This window comes from Apus apus, chromosome 23, assembly GCF_020740795.1.
Source record: "Apus apus isolate bApuApu2 chromosome 23, bApuApu2.pri.cur, whole genome shotgun sequence".
Classification (NCBI taxonomy): domain Eukaryota; kingdom Metazoa; phylum Chordata; class Aves; order Apodiformes; family Apodidae; genus Apus; species Apus apus.
The window spans coordinates 788,002-802,864 of record NC_067304.1 but is presented as its reverse complement, the minus strand read 5'-3'; the positions used below and the strand labels follow the sequence as shown (position 1 = coordinate 802,864).

The 14,863-nt window shown below is 44.7% G+C and overlaps 1 protein-coding gene across 1 annotated transcript in view; it reads right to left on the bottom strand.

Annotated features, from left to right (window-relative positions):
* Positions 1 to 14,863, bottom strand: part of IPO9 (importin 9) — a 42,111-nt gene that overhangs the window by 20,754 nt on the left and 6,494 nt on the right. The window contains exons 2-9 of the mRNA XM_051639120.1: positions 11,286 to 11,347; positions 10,561 to 10,647; positions 9,423 to 9,624; positions 8,980 to 9,068; positions 8,628 to 8,714; positions 6,799 to 6,918; positions 1,854 to 1,954; positions 237 to 295 (exon numbers count right to left, since the gene is read on the bottom strand). Of these exons, the coding sequence (XP_051495080.1) occupies positions 237 to 295; positions 1,854 to 1,954; positions 6,799 to 6,918; positions 8,628 to 8,714; positions 8,980 to 9,068; positions 9,423 to 9,624; positions 10,561 to 10,647; positions 11,286 to 11,347 (807 nt within the window). The remainder of the gene's footprint in view (positions 1 to 236; positions 296 to 1,853; positions 1,955 to 6,798; positions 6,919 to 8,627; positions 8,715 to 8,979; positions 9,069 to 9,422; positions 9,625 to 10,560; positions 10,648 to 11,285; positions 11,348 to 14,863) is intronic.

The following is a 14,863-nucleotide window of genomic DNA, read 5'->3' as shown; positions in this document are numbered from 1 at the left end:
TATAGCTCAAAATTATTGCAGGACTCGCTCCCTGGGACACTAGAAAGCACAGCTTCATTGATCACAATCACAAGCAAGTTGCAAAGAAGCAATGGAAACTGCTCTAACACCATAAATGTACCTTTAAGCAGGATGTCCTATAGTGTAGGACAACAGTATTTTGACAAAAATACTATTGAGCTAAGTCCATTCCTCTTCAAAAGGGAAAGCAGAAGTGCAGTTTAGCAAGTTCTTACCATCAGAATCCACAGGGTCCTCCACCTCTTCTGTGTAATTTACTTCTGTTCTCACATAAGTGGATGAAGTTAAAGTAAATATGTATGTTTCTGAAAAACGGCATCTACTTAGGAATTAATCTGTTCCTATCTTAAAATTCCTAATAACTACAGAAGTTCTCTATCTTGAAAAAAACTCTGACCTTACTCACATCCCTGTGTTCCAGAGACAAGGCCCAGGAGCTTTGTGCATTACTCAGCTTCAAAGACCACTTTCACACACCACTTCCACATCACTCTAGTACATCTTTTAGATCATTTGGTTCACTTAAACCAAATCCTCCAAGGGAACCCCAAACTTTATTTATGCTAAAACTCAGCAAGAACAGAACCCTCAGCCTCACCCTGGCTTGGACAAGGAATCAATTCACACTTTGCTGCTGCCAAAGGGTGAGGATCAAGTCATGAACCCATGTGCTGCCTTATGTTGGCTCTTCCTCCCCTAAGGCTTCTCCCCGAGCCTCAAACTCTGGGAAGTGGCAGAAAACTAACCTGGAGGTGAAGAAGAAGGAGGTTGCTTTGGGGATGGTGAATGGAAGGTCCAACAAATGCCAGAGCCATTCCAAGGGAAGGAAGGACAAGACTCTCCCCATTTGCAAACAAAAAACTATTTTGTCAGCTCAGCTGCCAGCAGGAGTGCAGTGGGAGTCAGGTCAGGAGAGGGAGACATGCACTATCAACAATTCAACAAACAGCTCCCTGTATTTCAACAGCTGTCTTAAGAAAACAAACAAAATCCCAAAGAGCAGCTGAGCTTGAAACTAGACAACCTCTACTTGCACCAAAACTAAAGCTACTTTTATGTTCTCCCTGCCCACTTTCACTCTACAAGAGCCTATCACCCAGTGTAACAGGATTCTGACACACAGGACTATGCAGACAGCCTTGAGAGAAGGTCTAGATCTCTGATCTCCAGGAGAACAGTTTCATTCAATTAGAGAAAAAGCTGAGTCAAGCCTTATGCTGTTATCACAACAGTGTCCACTTCTGCTGTTCATACCAAAATTCAGAAATAGCAGCAAGAAGACTCAGTATTTCAACAATTACTGTCTGGTTATACAAGGGTAAAAAGCAACTTTGGATTAACAATATGGAAAGATTTGACTTTTCAGTTTGCAAGTACTGGGCAAACCACCAGCAGAAGTCCTCTAGCAGGGCTGTTTGTGGAGTACTGACTGTTACAACATTCCAAAGGCAAATCAACTGCAGCAGTGATTGTAACCAACCACTGGCACTCCTGCAGCAAGGGACAGTGTAGATTCTCCTTTACCTGAAGCCCTTACATTGTGACATCTTTTCTAAGAAGACAATTTTCACCAAATAGCACCAAAACCAGTACAGAGACTGGACACAACTCTACAGCCAGTGTAACACGGGACACCACATCATTCATTGTAACTGATGTTTAAGCTAAAAGAGTCATAGTGGGGCTGACTGACAGAACTATCTGGCACATCCACCCACAGATGCCTTTGCTGTCTGTCACTACCCCTTGTGCCATGCTCTTCAGCTGTGTTCAGGTTGATGGTGTGTTTATCTTGCTCTATTTCAGTTAAAACCACTCCCCACAAAAGATATAAGGCAGCACTTTCTGTAAGGGTGTTCCAGACAATGGGAAGGATCTGCTGCATGGAGGACACCATGTGCTTTGGGTAGTTTTTCACAAGTGCTGTCACAGCCTGGAAAAAAAGAAAAAAAATCAGTCAGAAGTGAAATGGGGGAAAACCATCAACAAACACAGAAAGTACAGGCTGGTGTCTCATTAACAACTGAGACAGCCCAAGGTCTCCTCCCCTCACTTCTGACCAAGCAGTCCCCTCTCTTGCACAAACTCTCACACCTCTTTTCATATTTGGTCTATTGCAGGGAAGCAAAGGAATAACACAAGATGCACAACTCTGGAAATGAAGAGAAAGCAATTATTTGGTGGACAGACTCCTAGTCAGAAGTGCAGCGCTGCGCAGCACTGTCTGGACACCACCGCCACCTGGAAGCTATCTTGTCCCGGAAAATCAACTCCAATATCAAGAGAAAGCAGACCACAGCCTACTTCCCGAGCTCCTACACATGCAAACAACATCCATTTGCACATCCAGGGAATAGCAGCAGATGAAAACACCCATCCAGAGCAATTCCCTCTCCCATTTCAGCTGCAGACACAAGCAGCTCTGCCAGCACAGCAGCTCTACAGCAGATTGTGCCTGGGGTTTCCTGAAGCTGATCACCCTGGTTTAGGGGAGCCCTTTCACTGACACTTGCCACTTCTGGGATCCTCCAGGAGCCAGCAAATGCTCACTCCCCCAAACAGACACTGTCTCCTCCTGCAGGGACAGAGCTCCAGTTATCTTATATGGGTTCCATATCTCATTGCTAATGAAGCCCGTGGCAGTTTTGCTAAGCTACATGCCAACACAACCTTGCGAGAAGCACTGCTGGAGTGGTAAGTGAGCTTTTCAGCTCAACAGCTCAGCAGTTCTAACAACAGAAGGCTGAAGGTTGAAACACAACATTTGACAGAAGAGAGTGCTCTTTTTTTAAAGACTTGCGTTGTAGCAAAGTGGAGAACTCACAAATGCTGTGTTTCAACCCCTGGCCTTTCATCCTGCCAACCTGCACTGCTTGTTTGAGTTAAGAGAACTGTTTCACAGATCTCCCGTCAGCCCCCATGTACTGCTCCACCATGTATTAAATCCTCTAAGAAAGCAATGATCATCTCCCTTCAAAGCCAAGCTGCTCCCCAAGCAGGATGTTTAATGGCCAAGGCAAGAGTCACCACCCAGGCTCACTGAAACCACGGCTGGGGGGGCAGCACCACAGCTCCTGGGCCCCTCCCAGCTGTTCCACAAGCAAACATTCAACGACAGCTCCACTCATAGCTTTGCAGCTCCTTAAAGTCACTCTGTATCAAAGTCTCTTTTCACTTCCTACTTGTGTCTTTAGACAAGAAGGAATCCCCAAATCTGGATAAAAAGCTTGTAGTATCATCTGGACAGTAGGAGAGGATACTAAAGCCAAGACCAGCAGGAGTGGAGCAGGGGCAGGTTCTGTGCTTCGCTCATCAGCTTCAGAAATATTCCCCAGCACTGGCCACCACCTGGTCTTCCATCCAAGAACAAAGAGGGCAGGATTAATACGATTTTTTTGTGACCAATTATATGTTCCAACAGCAGGAAAAATACAAGCATAACTTTTCTGACCTACCTAATATACAGGTGTCAAAACAACAGGGTTTCAGCATGAGTGAAGATGCACTAAAGCAAAGTTCTAACATACTTCAGACTTCGAGTTAATTGGTGCTCTTGATACAATTACTCCATACAGAGCACTTTGTATTTGTATGCCCTTGCTAGGAAATTTGCTTTAACTCTGTCACCTGTCATGTTTAATCACTCTGTTTCTCTCAAAACCATCCAGAGTGGCAGGTTGAACAACAACACTGGAATTGGGATTCAGGAATCACTTAGTTGCAGCTCACTCAACCTCAGAGATATCGATTCAATTCATGCTTAACTATCACACAACAAATCACACCACTGGCATTTTTGTGAGAGTCCTTGTGGTTGAAAATATTTTTGTTGTGGCTGAACCTCCCATCTCCTTGAAGGCACTGACTTGCCTGCTGATAACTGCTTCTGAACTTGCGGCTACACTTGGAAAGATTTGGGACAAATTGACAATCCGTGGTTCACCACAATGTGACCCAACCCTCTTACCCTCCTAAACAGGAGAACTGTCCCGGTGGATCAGGCATATGTGTACACTCCAGAGCTTTGAACACTGCCCTGCATAGTGTTTTTACATGGAAAACAAGACGGTTTAGGTCAGGGCTGCCTCTCATTGATAGAATTCCACACTGGTTTGGGTTGGAAGGGCCCTTAAAGACCACCCAGTCCCACCCCCTGCATGGGCAGGGACACCTCCCACCAGACCAGGCTGCTCCAAGCCCCATCCAACCTGCCCTTCAACACTGCCAGGGATGGGGCAGCCACAGCTTCCCTGGGCAACCTGGGCCAGGCTCTCACCACCCTCACAGCCCAGAATTTCTTCCCAATGCTCAACCTTAACTTCCCCTCTCCCATCCCTGCTTGTCCCATCCTTCCCTGCCCTTGCCCAAAGTCCCTCCCCACCTTTCCTGGAGCCCCTTCAGGCACTGGAAGGTGCTCTAAGGTCTCCCTGGAGCCTTCTCTTCTCCAGGCTGAACACCCCAACTCTCCCAGCCTGGCTCCAGAGCAGAGCTGCTCCAGCCCTTGGATCATCTCCGTGGCCTCCTCTGGACTCTCTCCAATAGCTCCATGTCCTTCCTGTGTTAGGGTCTCCAGTACTGGCCACAGTTCTCCAGATTTCTACTGAGAACTCTATGCATCTCAGGTTACAAAGCTCTCAAGAGACAGGAAAAAAAATAATTTTCCTGTTTTATGCTGCATAGCACTTCATTATAGAAAAAAAAAAAGGATTGAGTTCACATCTGGTTAAAAACATGTTATTAAAAAAGTCTCAATTCCCTCCCCCCATTGCATCAGCATTTCAAAGTTTTCCTGTAAATGATCTCATCTGTAGAGCTGGCTTAACTAATCCCTTGAGGTCTTTTACTTCTGCATTACAATTACTATAAAATCCACCTTCCGGAAGGAAAGGCAATTTACGGGTCTTTCACCTCAATCCCTTTTCCCTCAGAAAATTGGTACCATCAGCTTTGAAACCCTGAGTGACAAAATCATGAATTGCACTGAGTCAAAAGCCAGAACACTCACCACTTCACAACAAGCCTCCTACAAACCACTTGTCAGCAGCAGATCTCCTGAATTTACTGTTTAAATCCATATTGACTTGGTGCTGTCATCAATGCCACCCAGCACACAAGGCAGCACTCAGAGCAAACCCCTCTCTGGTACCACACCTGCCCAGCAGTGCGCCAGAGCTGATGCCCACAAACAGTTAAGGAACAGAGCAAGAACTTGATGACATTTCCTCACTTTTCCAGCCTGTGACACCTTTCAAGAGACTACTGCTGTGTATCAGTGCAAACATTTGTACTTGTACAAATAGCTCCAATTCCAGTATGCATTGTTATATAAATAACAAAAAAGCTATTAAAGCTGCAGAGTTTATGAATGTAGCAAGAACAGAAGAAGCAGTCCATGGTTTGAGTGAAACTATCAGTTACAACTGCTTTCCATGTAGGCTGAAAACTTCAACTCATTAAGAGTCCGAATGTACGTATCTGGAATCAGATTCAGCCACTCTTGAGCTGCAGCCTGTTCAAACTGAGATTACACCCTGCAGAGCATCCCCTTCATGTCAGCTTTCCTCTTTACTGCTGCCCCAGGAATCCCAGTGCCCAGCCAGCAGAAAGAAAAAGATACTGCAACAGACACTCTCCTAAAACCTGCCAACACCCCAGCCCACACTCCCTTCCATTTGGTGCTGCACAGCAAGGAACAAGCTCCTGTTGTTTCCAGTGCATGATACCTGCAAACCCTGAGGAGGGCCCAAGTGCCATAATCAGGGCACTGCTGCCTGTCACAGGACTGAGAAAACAAGTTCTGCAAGAGAGAGCTTTGTACTTGCTAGTTTGCTTAACACAACAGCATCCTCCTGAACCTCCTAGAGTTCATTTTCATGGCTCCAGCATAAAGCTGGTCATTATGACAAACTTTTGATGCTTGTCTTCAGTAATTCTTGCTTACTGTTTTCCTCAGGGAACGTGGCTGAATGGGCCTCAGCCACTCACCTTCAGAAAGGTGTGCACTGTGACCAGGTCTTGCTCAGCCCAGCACATGTACAAGTGAATGAAAGACCGGGGTTTGATTCTGCCACTTGAGCTGTTGAGCTCCTCTTCCCTGCTGCAGGCAGTGCACTCAACAACCCTGTTCTACTGACCTGGTAGAGTTTGGTTAATGGTTGGACTTGATCTTAAAGGTCCTTTCCAACCTAAACGACTCTATGACAGAACTGCAGCGCTCTCCCAGCTTTTGAAGGATCTCCATTCTGCACTGCCACTCTCAGCCCCACACACTGAGCTACAAGCACAGAGAGATCTGTGACCCAATTGTCTTTCTCTGGGAAACAGGGACAATACAAAGACTTTCCCTCTCTTCTGCAGAGACAACTTAGTATTAAAGAGCAGGCAAGTTCTAGAAAAGCACCTGCACATAGTAAGCTTTTAAAACTTCACAGCAGCAAATTCTGCAGCACCTTTAGAAAAGAGACATATTTAACAAGCAAGTATTGTGTCCAAACAAGATGCATCCAAGATGTCTTAGATCAGTGAAAGACAATGACAGATTGTCCTAAGATCAACTAGTGTGATCATTTTATGGACAGATCCCTGTAGGTCTCATCAAAGGAATCTTCAGGCAGGACAATTTATTTCTATGTGTACAGTGCTGGCAGCCAAAAAACTCCACAACAGAAGCAGTACTAGGTGAGGTGACATAGACTCAAGTTTCTCTGATTTCCAGCACATCTGACAGTGAACTGGCATTCCATTCTTCCTACATTTAATCAGCCTAAAGTGACTTACCTTTAAGACCTCCATCTTAAACCCGCTGTCTGATGTAGGTCCATCAGGCATTTGCAGGGCCTGAACAAAGGCCTCTGTGAACTGCTGCACCACAGGGAAAATCAGGACTTTGGCTGCACCCTGGTCATAAGCAACACAAGCACAACTGAATGAGAGATACAGAACCCCCAGGTCTGACAAGCAAAGCATCAGAAGCAATGGAAATTGCACTTTTCTGCTACAAAATCAAAGGGGGACTCATGGCAAACAACCAAAAAGTCAGATGAAATACTTGTTTCAGACATCCCTTTGGCTTTCTCCTCATGCTGGGAATTAAGCTCAGCTGCATCCCACCCTTCAATATGGCACAGCACAGACTGCTACAAAATACACACCTACAGCTGAGGTAATTGTTCAGCCTGTGAGAGCCAGACACTCTAGTATGGAGGATCTCAGCACTGCTGCACAGCCTCCCAAAGAGGCACTTCCACTGGCTCAGGTGAGTCAGGCCCTGCACCCAACCACCCAGAGCCCCCCAGCTAGAAAAGACACCTGGGCTGGTGACACCCACAGTAGCAATTATCCTGAGCCCTGCGGGTGGCATTTATCTCCCTCCTGAGTCACCCTCCCCCAGACCAAACAAGCTTTGTGAGCTAAGTATCAACAGCTGGCCTGGAGATTACCAGAAGGATTCTTCCTAGGAAAAGGCAGGGCGTATTTTTCCAGATGTCAAAGCACTCCATAAGCAGTGCTTGGCAGAGCAATACTGGACAAAAATTACTTTATTGAGAATATTTCTCATAACTTCATAGCTAAGACAGCAAAGTTGTATATTTAAATCAACTATGAAATACTACTGTAGCAGTTTATAAAAAGATTGACACTTTTTAAAAGTAGAATTTCAACAGAAAAATTGTGTATCCAATGTAAAGGACACTTTCAGCCCCCCTCTAGAACCAGGCAGTGGGAAGCTACTAGTATGTTTTGGATGTTGGCACCAGCTGCATGATATTAGTGCCTAAGTAACCTTGTCAGTGCAGGGGAGACTCGATGTCTTTATCAGAGCTCCCCAGAAGCCTGCACTGAACTGCTGCCTGTGCACACAGGGAGGGAACAGCAGATACAGCCACTCACTGAAGACCAGCCACTAGACTGAGTCACCCTTTGCTATCCTCACCCTCCAAGAACTTAAAAAGGACCATTTATGGTCTAGGGAGTGCTGGGAAATCCACTTGCTAAAGGCCATATGAAATGCAAATGTGCTCAGAGCCAGACAGGAGGCTCATGAGTATAAAGCTGCTTATCTGCACAGGTTGTTTTTTTCTTAACAGCTATTCTTCTAAAATTTTCTTTGCTTTGGTTTGGTTTCCACCTCCCCATTAGGAACAAAAGGCTAACATGATAAAGAAACTGATAAAGTTCCAGGAGCTTGTAACCATTGCCTTGCACTAGGGTAAGAAAACTGCCCATCACAATGCAGACAGCCAAGGCCCAGCAGTTTACCAGCACACAGGGGTCACCTGGAGACTGGAAGCTCTGACAGGGGTTTCCACACCAAGGGATGACAGACCATCTCCTCCCCACCATGACTCCCCCTTTCTGAGCTGTCACAAGCATGCAGTTGGTATCTCACAAGTTTAACTTAATGATGGGGCCCAGGGCACAGTATCAGGGCATGCATGTAAAGGAGGGAATCAGTCCCTTGGCATGTCTTAAATTACACCCTCTTCCCCAGAATTACACCTGACAGAGCACATAACCCTTCAAAGGTTCATTTTCATATTAACAATTATTTAGCACCTTGCTGAGTGTGAATGCAATGTATGTTGTAGGGTAAGTCAAACTCTTGCCTTTTCCAGTTCCTCCATGTTACAGATCATATGGGCACACGTGGTGAATATCTCCACTGCACGTGACCTTGTGCGAATGCCATAGACCTGGGAAGGAGTTTAAACAACAAATCAGGAACACAAGATACTTTTATTCCCTGTAACTTTCCATTTATTTTTGTTTTAACTTGATTCTCTTATTTTATCATTTCTGTTGAAACATGAACTGCCACCAACTATCACATCATCAAGAAAATTACTTCAGTCTGAATCACAGTGCAGAACAGTTTGATCACTAAATCCAGAGCTTCTCTGCTCCAGGAAGCATTCCCACCAATACCATTCAGTTCCAATTTCACAGTGAAGATTATACCTCTGCCATTGTGAAAATTTTGTACATCTCTGGAAGAATAACAGGGGCAACAAGTGGCATCTGTGTGTCTGTCACTTCCCGTGTGAACTCTGAAAAATGGAGAAAGAAGGGAAGGTCTTCTGAAAAAACAAAGTTGTAGGGAACAGCAACAACAGAATCTTTGGCAACCAGTACCACTGGAAACACACAAGATTTGTACTTGGCTAGACCAGTGTCATCTGGCCTACCTGTGGCAATCCCTGAAGGCAAACAGAAAAATACCACACTAAAAACTGCAGCTATCTGGAAAACAGGGCTTTGCATAGAAGTTCCTTCTGAGCTATTGCAGCACAGAACCTTCCTCCTCAGCTTCCATGAGCTGCTGAGCATGCAACTCAGTAAGACCCTAAGGCAGGGAAAAGCCTAAACCTCTTCCTACCCCAGCCTGGCCAAGGCAGACGTACCTGTGAGGACCCTCATGGCTCCGTGCACGGCGTTCACATCTCCACTAACCAGCATCTCCATCAGGAGGTTGAAGAGCTCGGGCCAGGCCTCGGGCCAGTCCCAGTGGGCAATGGCGGACACGGCGTAGGCGACGCTGGAGCGCACCTTGCTGATGGATTCCCTCAGCCCGTTGGGCAGCAGCTCCCTAATAGCAACTTTTGCCTGCAGAGAACAACATTATCTAGCAAAACAGATGCCCAGTTCTAAACCAAAAGAAAATGGATATACCTATGACTGTGTCCTGATAGGGGTTCAGCACTGGTTTTACAAATGAACACTCAGACAACAAAATCTTGCAGACTCCACTACGGGATATTTTTTATGGAAAACTGCACAGGGTGCTGTAATGTAGCACTGCCCTCACACAGAGCACTGGGCCAAGCACACAATAAACAGCTCACAGCTGCAGTTAGATAGGATGTAGGTATCTATCTGGCAGACAGCCAGAGATAGCCAAGATAATTCCCAGCTTCATTGTCAGGGATATTTGCTTGCTTTGGAAGATTTTAAGAAAAGAAAACTAGTCACCCAACCCTGAGGGGACCGAAACAAAAAGCCAGCACCTCTAAGGCATAATTCACAAGATCTATTTGAAGCAACTGTCTCTGGATGGCATCAATCATACCCTAGATGTGAAAGATGGTCCAGTCAACAGTCAAAGGGGCAAAGGGCTGGAATCTCTGTCCATTTTAGCTGTTAGATGATTCCAACAAACAGATTTTGAATTAAACTCAGCAGACCTTTAAACTGAAGTTTGTCATAGGAAAACAGCCTTTAAATTTGAGCAGAGCTCTGAAATGGACTGCCAAAATCAGTATTTGTAAAGCTTAGAAAGCAGCTTTTTTCTAGTCTTGCTCTTAGAGCAGCAGAAACATTATGGCTGAACTTTTCCTACAGGAATTAGCCCAAGCTTCAAGTCTAGTGTTGTTTTAAGCAACTGAAAACAGATTTTTGAAGTGGAAACAGCAGAAAATCTTCACTGAAGCCATTCATCCTCACAACAGGACAAGAGCACTGACACTTTTTAAACCACCTACACAATTAATATTCTTGATGGACAAGGTGTCTCAAACTAAACAACATGAGACCAAATCTTACCCTTTCCGTGGTCTCTGGAGGTCTAAACTTTTCTGACTGGGAACACCAGTGAGTTTCCACATACTGTTTCAAAATGACAGATGCCAGCTGTGTCAGAAGAGAGGTCAAGAATCAGTAACAAATCCTGCAACCACAGCAAGTGTCACCCCTGGCCCATTTGCTCAGCCTCCTGTCACACTAAGCTGCTTTCAGAGGGCAGACTGGGCTTGCCAAAAATGCACAATCTTTGTGAAAGGGAAAAAAAGGCTCCTGCAGCAAAAAGATGAAGTGAGGACCATTCCTTGAGCAATGATGGTCTGGACAGCACTGACATAAGGCAGTAGCTTTATTTCCTTATCTCTAAAAAGGCACAAGGTATGGGCCACATGGTAACTAAAGAAATACAGAACCCAAACTTCCTTTTCAAGGAGGAAAACAAGTACAGAAAAAGCTGCTGCAGGGACAAGCCACACTTCTGCTCGCTGATGTCTGCCATCCACCTAGTAAGTTGTGCTTTCTCAACACCAGGCTTATTAAGTCAAAAAAGCACTATTTTCAAAACAGGTAAATGTATAACACCTGAATAATGCTGAAAGAGAAAGTAGCAACTTTAGACAGATGTAAAAGAAAATGGAGAAGCAGTAATTAAATACTACCTCTAATTTTTCACTTGGAAACATGAGAGAATATCTGAAAAGCCAAAGAACTGCCATCAAAATTCCTTCTACAGTTGCAGGGAAACTCACCTGACGGATGGCCAGAGCTCCTTGGGGATCTACAGTCAGTTCTGCTAAATGAACACCAAATTCTGCAAAGAAAATATAAAAGAAAATGCTGGTATCGTAACTTTCATTCCCACACTCATCAAGATTTTTGGAGAAAGACATCATAGCAGTTCAATGACTCATATGTAGGAAGGAGACAATTCCAAAGCACAGCTACTCACATGAATCATGAACATTACTTCTCCCTTGTGCTCTCTGCACAAACTTCATTTATTTTCTCAGCAACTTACTTCTTCCTCTCATGAGCAAAAAATTTTGCAATTCAAGTTAATAACAAGCAAATTATTTACAACTTAAAAAAAAAGAAATCTTCTTTACAATGCAACATCTTACTCAAGTTCCTACAGGAGGGATGCATGGATAAGACCCAGGATGGAGTAAAACTGTCAGTCAGCAGTCCTGTTTTGGACTAGCTGGGTTCATTCAGAGAGTGATTTGGATCCCTTCAGCTGTCCCAAACCACACTCTGAGACTGCTCAGGACTCGCCAAGCACCTTCCTGAGCAAATCCTGCCTGAACACACTGACACCAGGAATTGCCTGTAAATCACTGGGGCTGTGGGACCTTCTCCAGCAAGAAATTTGTCCAGAAAAAGCAAGGGCCTCTTCTAGTTGCCAAGCAAGTTCTGTAACAAAGGCAAAATTAAAACCCTTGTACAAATTCTGTTGATGACTGAGCACAGGCAATAAAAACCAGAAGAGCAGTGTAAATCCATATGCCTTGATAAATCTGCTTAAAATGCTGCTTTAATTTCCAGGTAGCTGATAACTGTACTAAATACTTAATTTAGTTCCACTAGTCTGCTTAAAGAAATGCATTTGTGAGGTTTTAGTTGCAGCAACTGTAGAGCAGAAGTTGTGCCCCGAGGTCCTGCTAGCACCACCTGAGTCCCACAGCCAGAATAAACTGCTTACAGCATCCCTGTCCAAAAGGTATTGAAAATTCTTCTGACTAAGAGTTCTGCTACATGCCTTGACAGCATCTTCAGGTGCTTCACAAATGCGGTTATCTCAGTTTCTTCTAATATTAATCTCAAGTAAGAGGTCTTTCTGTGTTGGGAGATAATTGCCTCTCATTTTCCCATGCTTATAGTGAACATGCCCGGTTTCTTCCTTTAGAGATCATGCATTTTAAAAAGAGGGAAAAAAACCCTCTTATCCTGGCTGCAAAAGCAGGGAGCCTCACTCTGCAATGTACTTAACATACTACTCCTCTTAGCTGCAGCAGTAATTATCCTGCTAGTTGTCTGCAACATTTCAGACTTGAACAGGGCATCACATTTCAGTCACATTTTTAAAGGGTTTAAGTTAATTAAAAAGCCAGAATAAATGCAATAGCTTCACATACCTGCAACTCACTAAGATTTTATTTCACAGAATCCTAGAATTGTTAAGGTTGGAAGGGACCCTAAAGATCATCAAGTTCCAACCCCCCTGCCATGAGCAGGGAACCCTCCACCAGACCAGGCTGCACAAAACCTCGTCCAACCTGGTCTTAAAAACCTCCAGGGATGGGGCATCAACAACCTCCCTGGGCAACCCACCCCAGTTCCTCACCACCCTTAGAGTGAAGAATTTCTTTGAAATATCTAACTTAAATCTCCCCTCTTTCAGTTCAAAACCATCACCCCTTGTCCTGTCACTGCCCTCTCTGGTGAAAAGTCCCTCCCCAGCTTTCCTGGAGCCCCTTCAGGCACTGGAAGGTGCTCTAAGATCTCCCTGGAGCCTTCTCTTCTCCAGGCTGAACACCCCAACACTTTCAGCCTGTCTTTGCAGCAGAGTTGCAGTCTTTAAATGTGTTTGCATATACTACACACATTTGGGTTTTTTCCCTTCACATACAGTACTCTGCACTTGATTTACAGTATTTTCTTTAAAGGATTTTAGGCCATCTCTCCAATTTTCCAACATCTGTTTAACTCAGCTCTCCAAGAAGACTGCAGTGCCAACACTAGAAGTGCACTCACTGCTGCAGTGACCAGGAGCTCTTGTCTTAAAAGCCCCTCAGGTTTGACAATAAGCCATTGATCACAGCTCCACACACAGGTTTCCAGCCAACTGTGCATCTTAAAAATACTACAAAACTCCTTCCTCTTAACTGATAAACAACTGGCACGGCCAATTCTTATCAGGAATCCTGCTGAGCTCATATCATTCATTCCCAGGAATTGCTTGTTTAAGCAAGAAGCCAGCTCTCTGTCATACACAAATTAGATGGATTTATTGAGAACAGATCATATAAAACAGTATTAGTTGGGTAGTATCTATTTATCCTATTATGTTATAGACACTGGCAAGCTGTTTAATAAACTGGTCCAAGAGTCTTTCCAGAGGCTGGAATTACACTGATGGTTGCATAGTTTGCTGCCTCCTCTTTTCTCAAAGAATTGGTTTATTATTGTTTTTTTTTTCCCCAGTTGGCTGGGAACTTTCTATCTTTATTGGGGGTAAATGCAGTTCAAATGCATCTCTTCATAACTGCACTTAGATTTTGTGGACTTGAGATACCAGAAACATCAAGTCTTCTTCCCAAGATAAATCTGTAAAACCAAAATATTAGAAACTTTTAATGAAGGGCTTGGCAAGAGGGAACACTTGGCAAACACATTTCCTCCCAGTTCCGCTTCTCCTCTCCATTAACCTCAGTATTAGTTAAATCCCACTCTGCAACTCTCCTCCTCCACAATCAAGCTCCAATTATTGCAAAGCCAACTACCTCTCCACTTGCAACTTTTAGGAGAAATTAGGCTGGATCAAACAAAAAAAAATAATACTAAGCAAGCAGGAATAAAACTAAGCAAGCAGGAATCACCACACTTGACATCCTGCCTGGTTGAAGTGAGCCAGCACCAACTGAGTCCAGCTCATTCTATCCATAGAAACACAGAATCATCATGATTGGAAAAGACCTTCAAGATCATCAAGTCCAACCATCCACCCTACAACACCCAACCAGTAAACCATGTTATGAAACACCACATCTGACCCTTTTTTTAACATCTCCAGGGATGGTGCCTCCGCCAGAGCTGGTTCAGGAGCTGCTGCTGGGCCCTTTTAGTGGCCTCTGCCGGGGTCAGAGACAGGCAGCAGCAGAGGACAAGGCCATGGCAGCTGCTGCAGTCTTCGCAGGGGAATCCACTGCCCCGTGGCTGCCAACACCCCAAGTTAAAACAACATTCAGTTTGCAGAGACCAGACCTCACAAACACGACAGTTCCGCACACCCAACACCTGCCCACCCTTGTGCAGCCCTCCAGCCACACGGCCTCTTCCAGGGGAATGGTTCTCAAGAAAATCATCAAGTGATCTGAGTTGAAAGGGACCTTGGGAGGTCATCTTGTCCAACCTCCTACTCAAAGCAGGGTCAGCCACAAGGTCAGACCAATGCAGAGCACAGAGGGCATCTGCAGACAGATTAGGAAGAAATATCAGTAAGTACCTAATGTTTAGCCATAATTTTCACTCACTACAAACGTGCTTCTTTGAGGAGCTTCTTCAACATCCATCCTGGTTCTTAAGGACTATTCCAAAAGCACTGTCT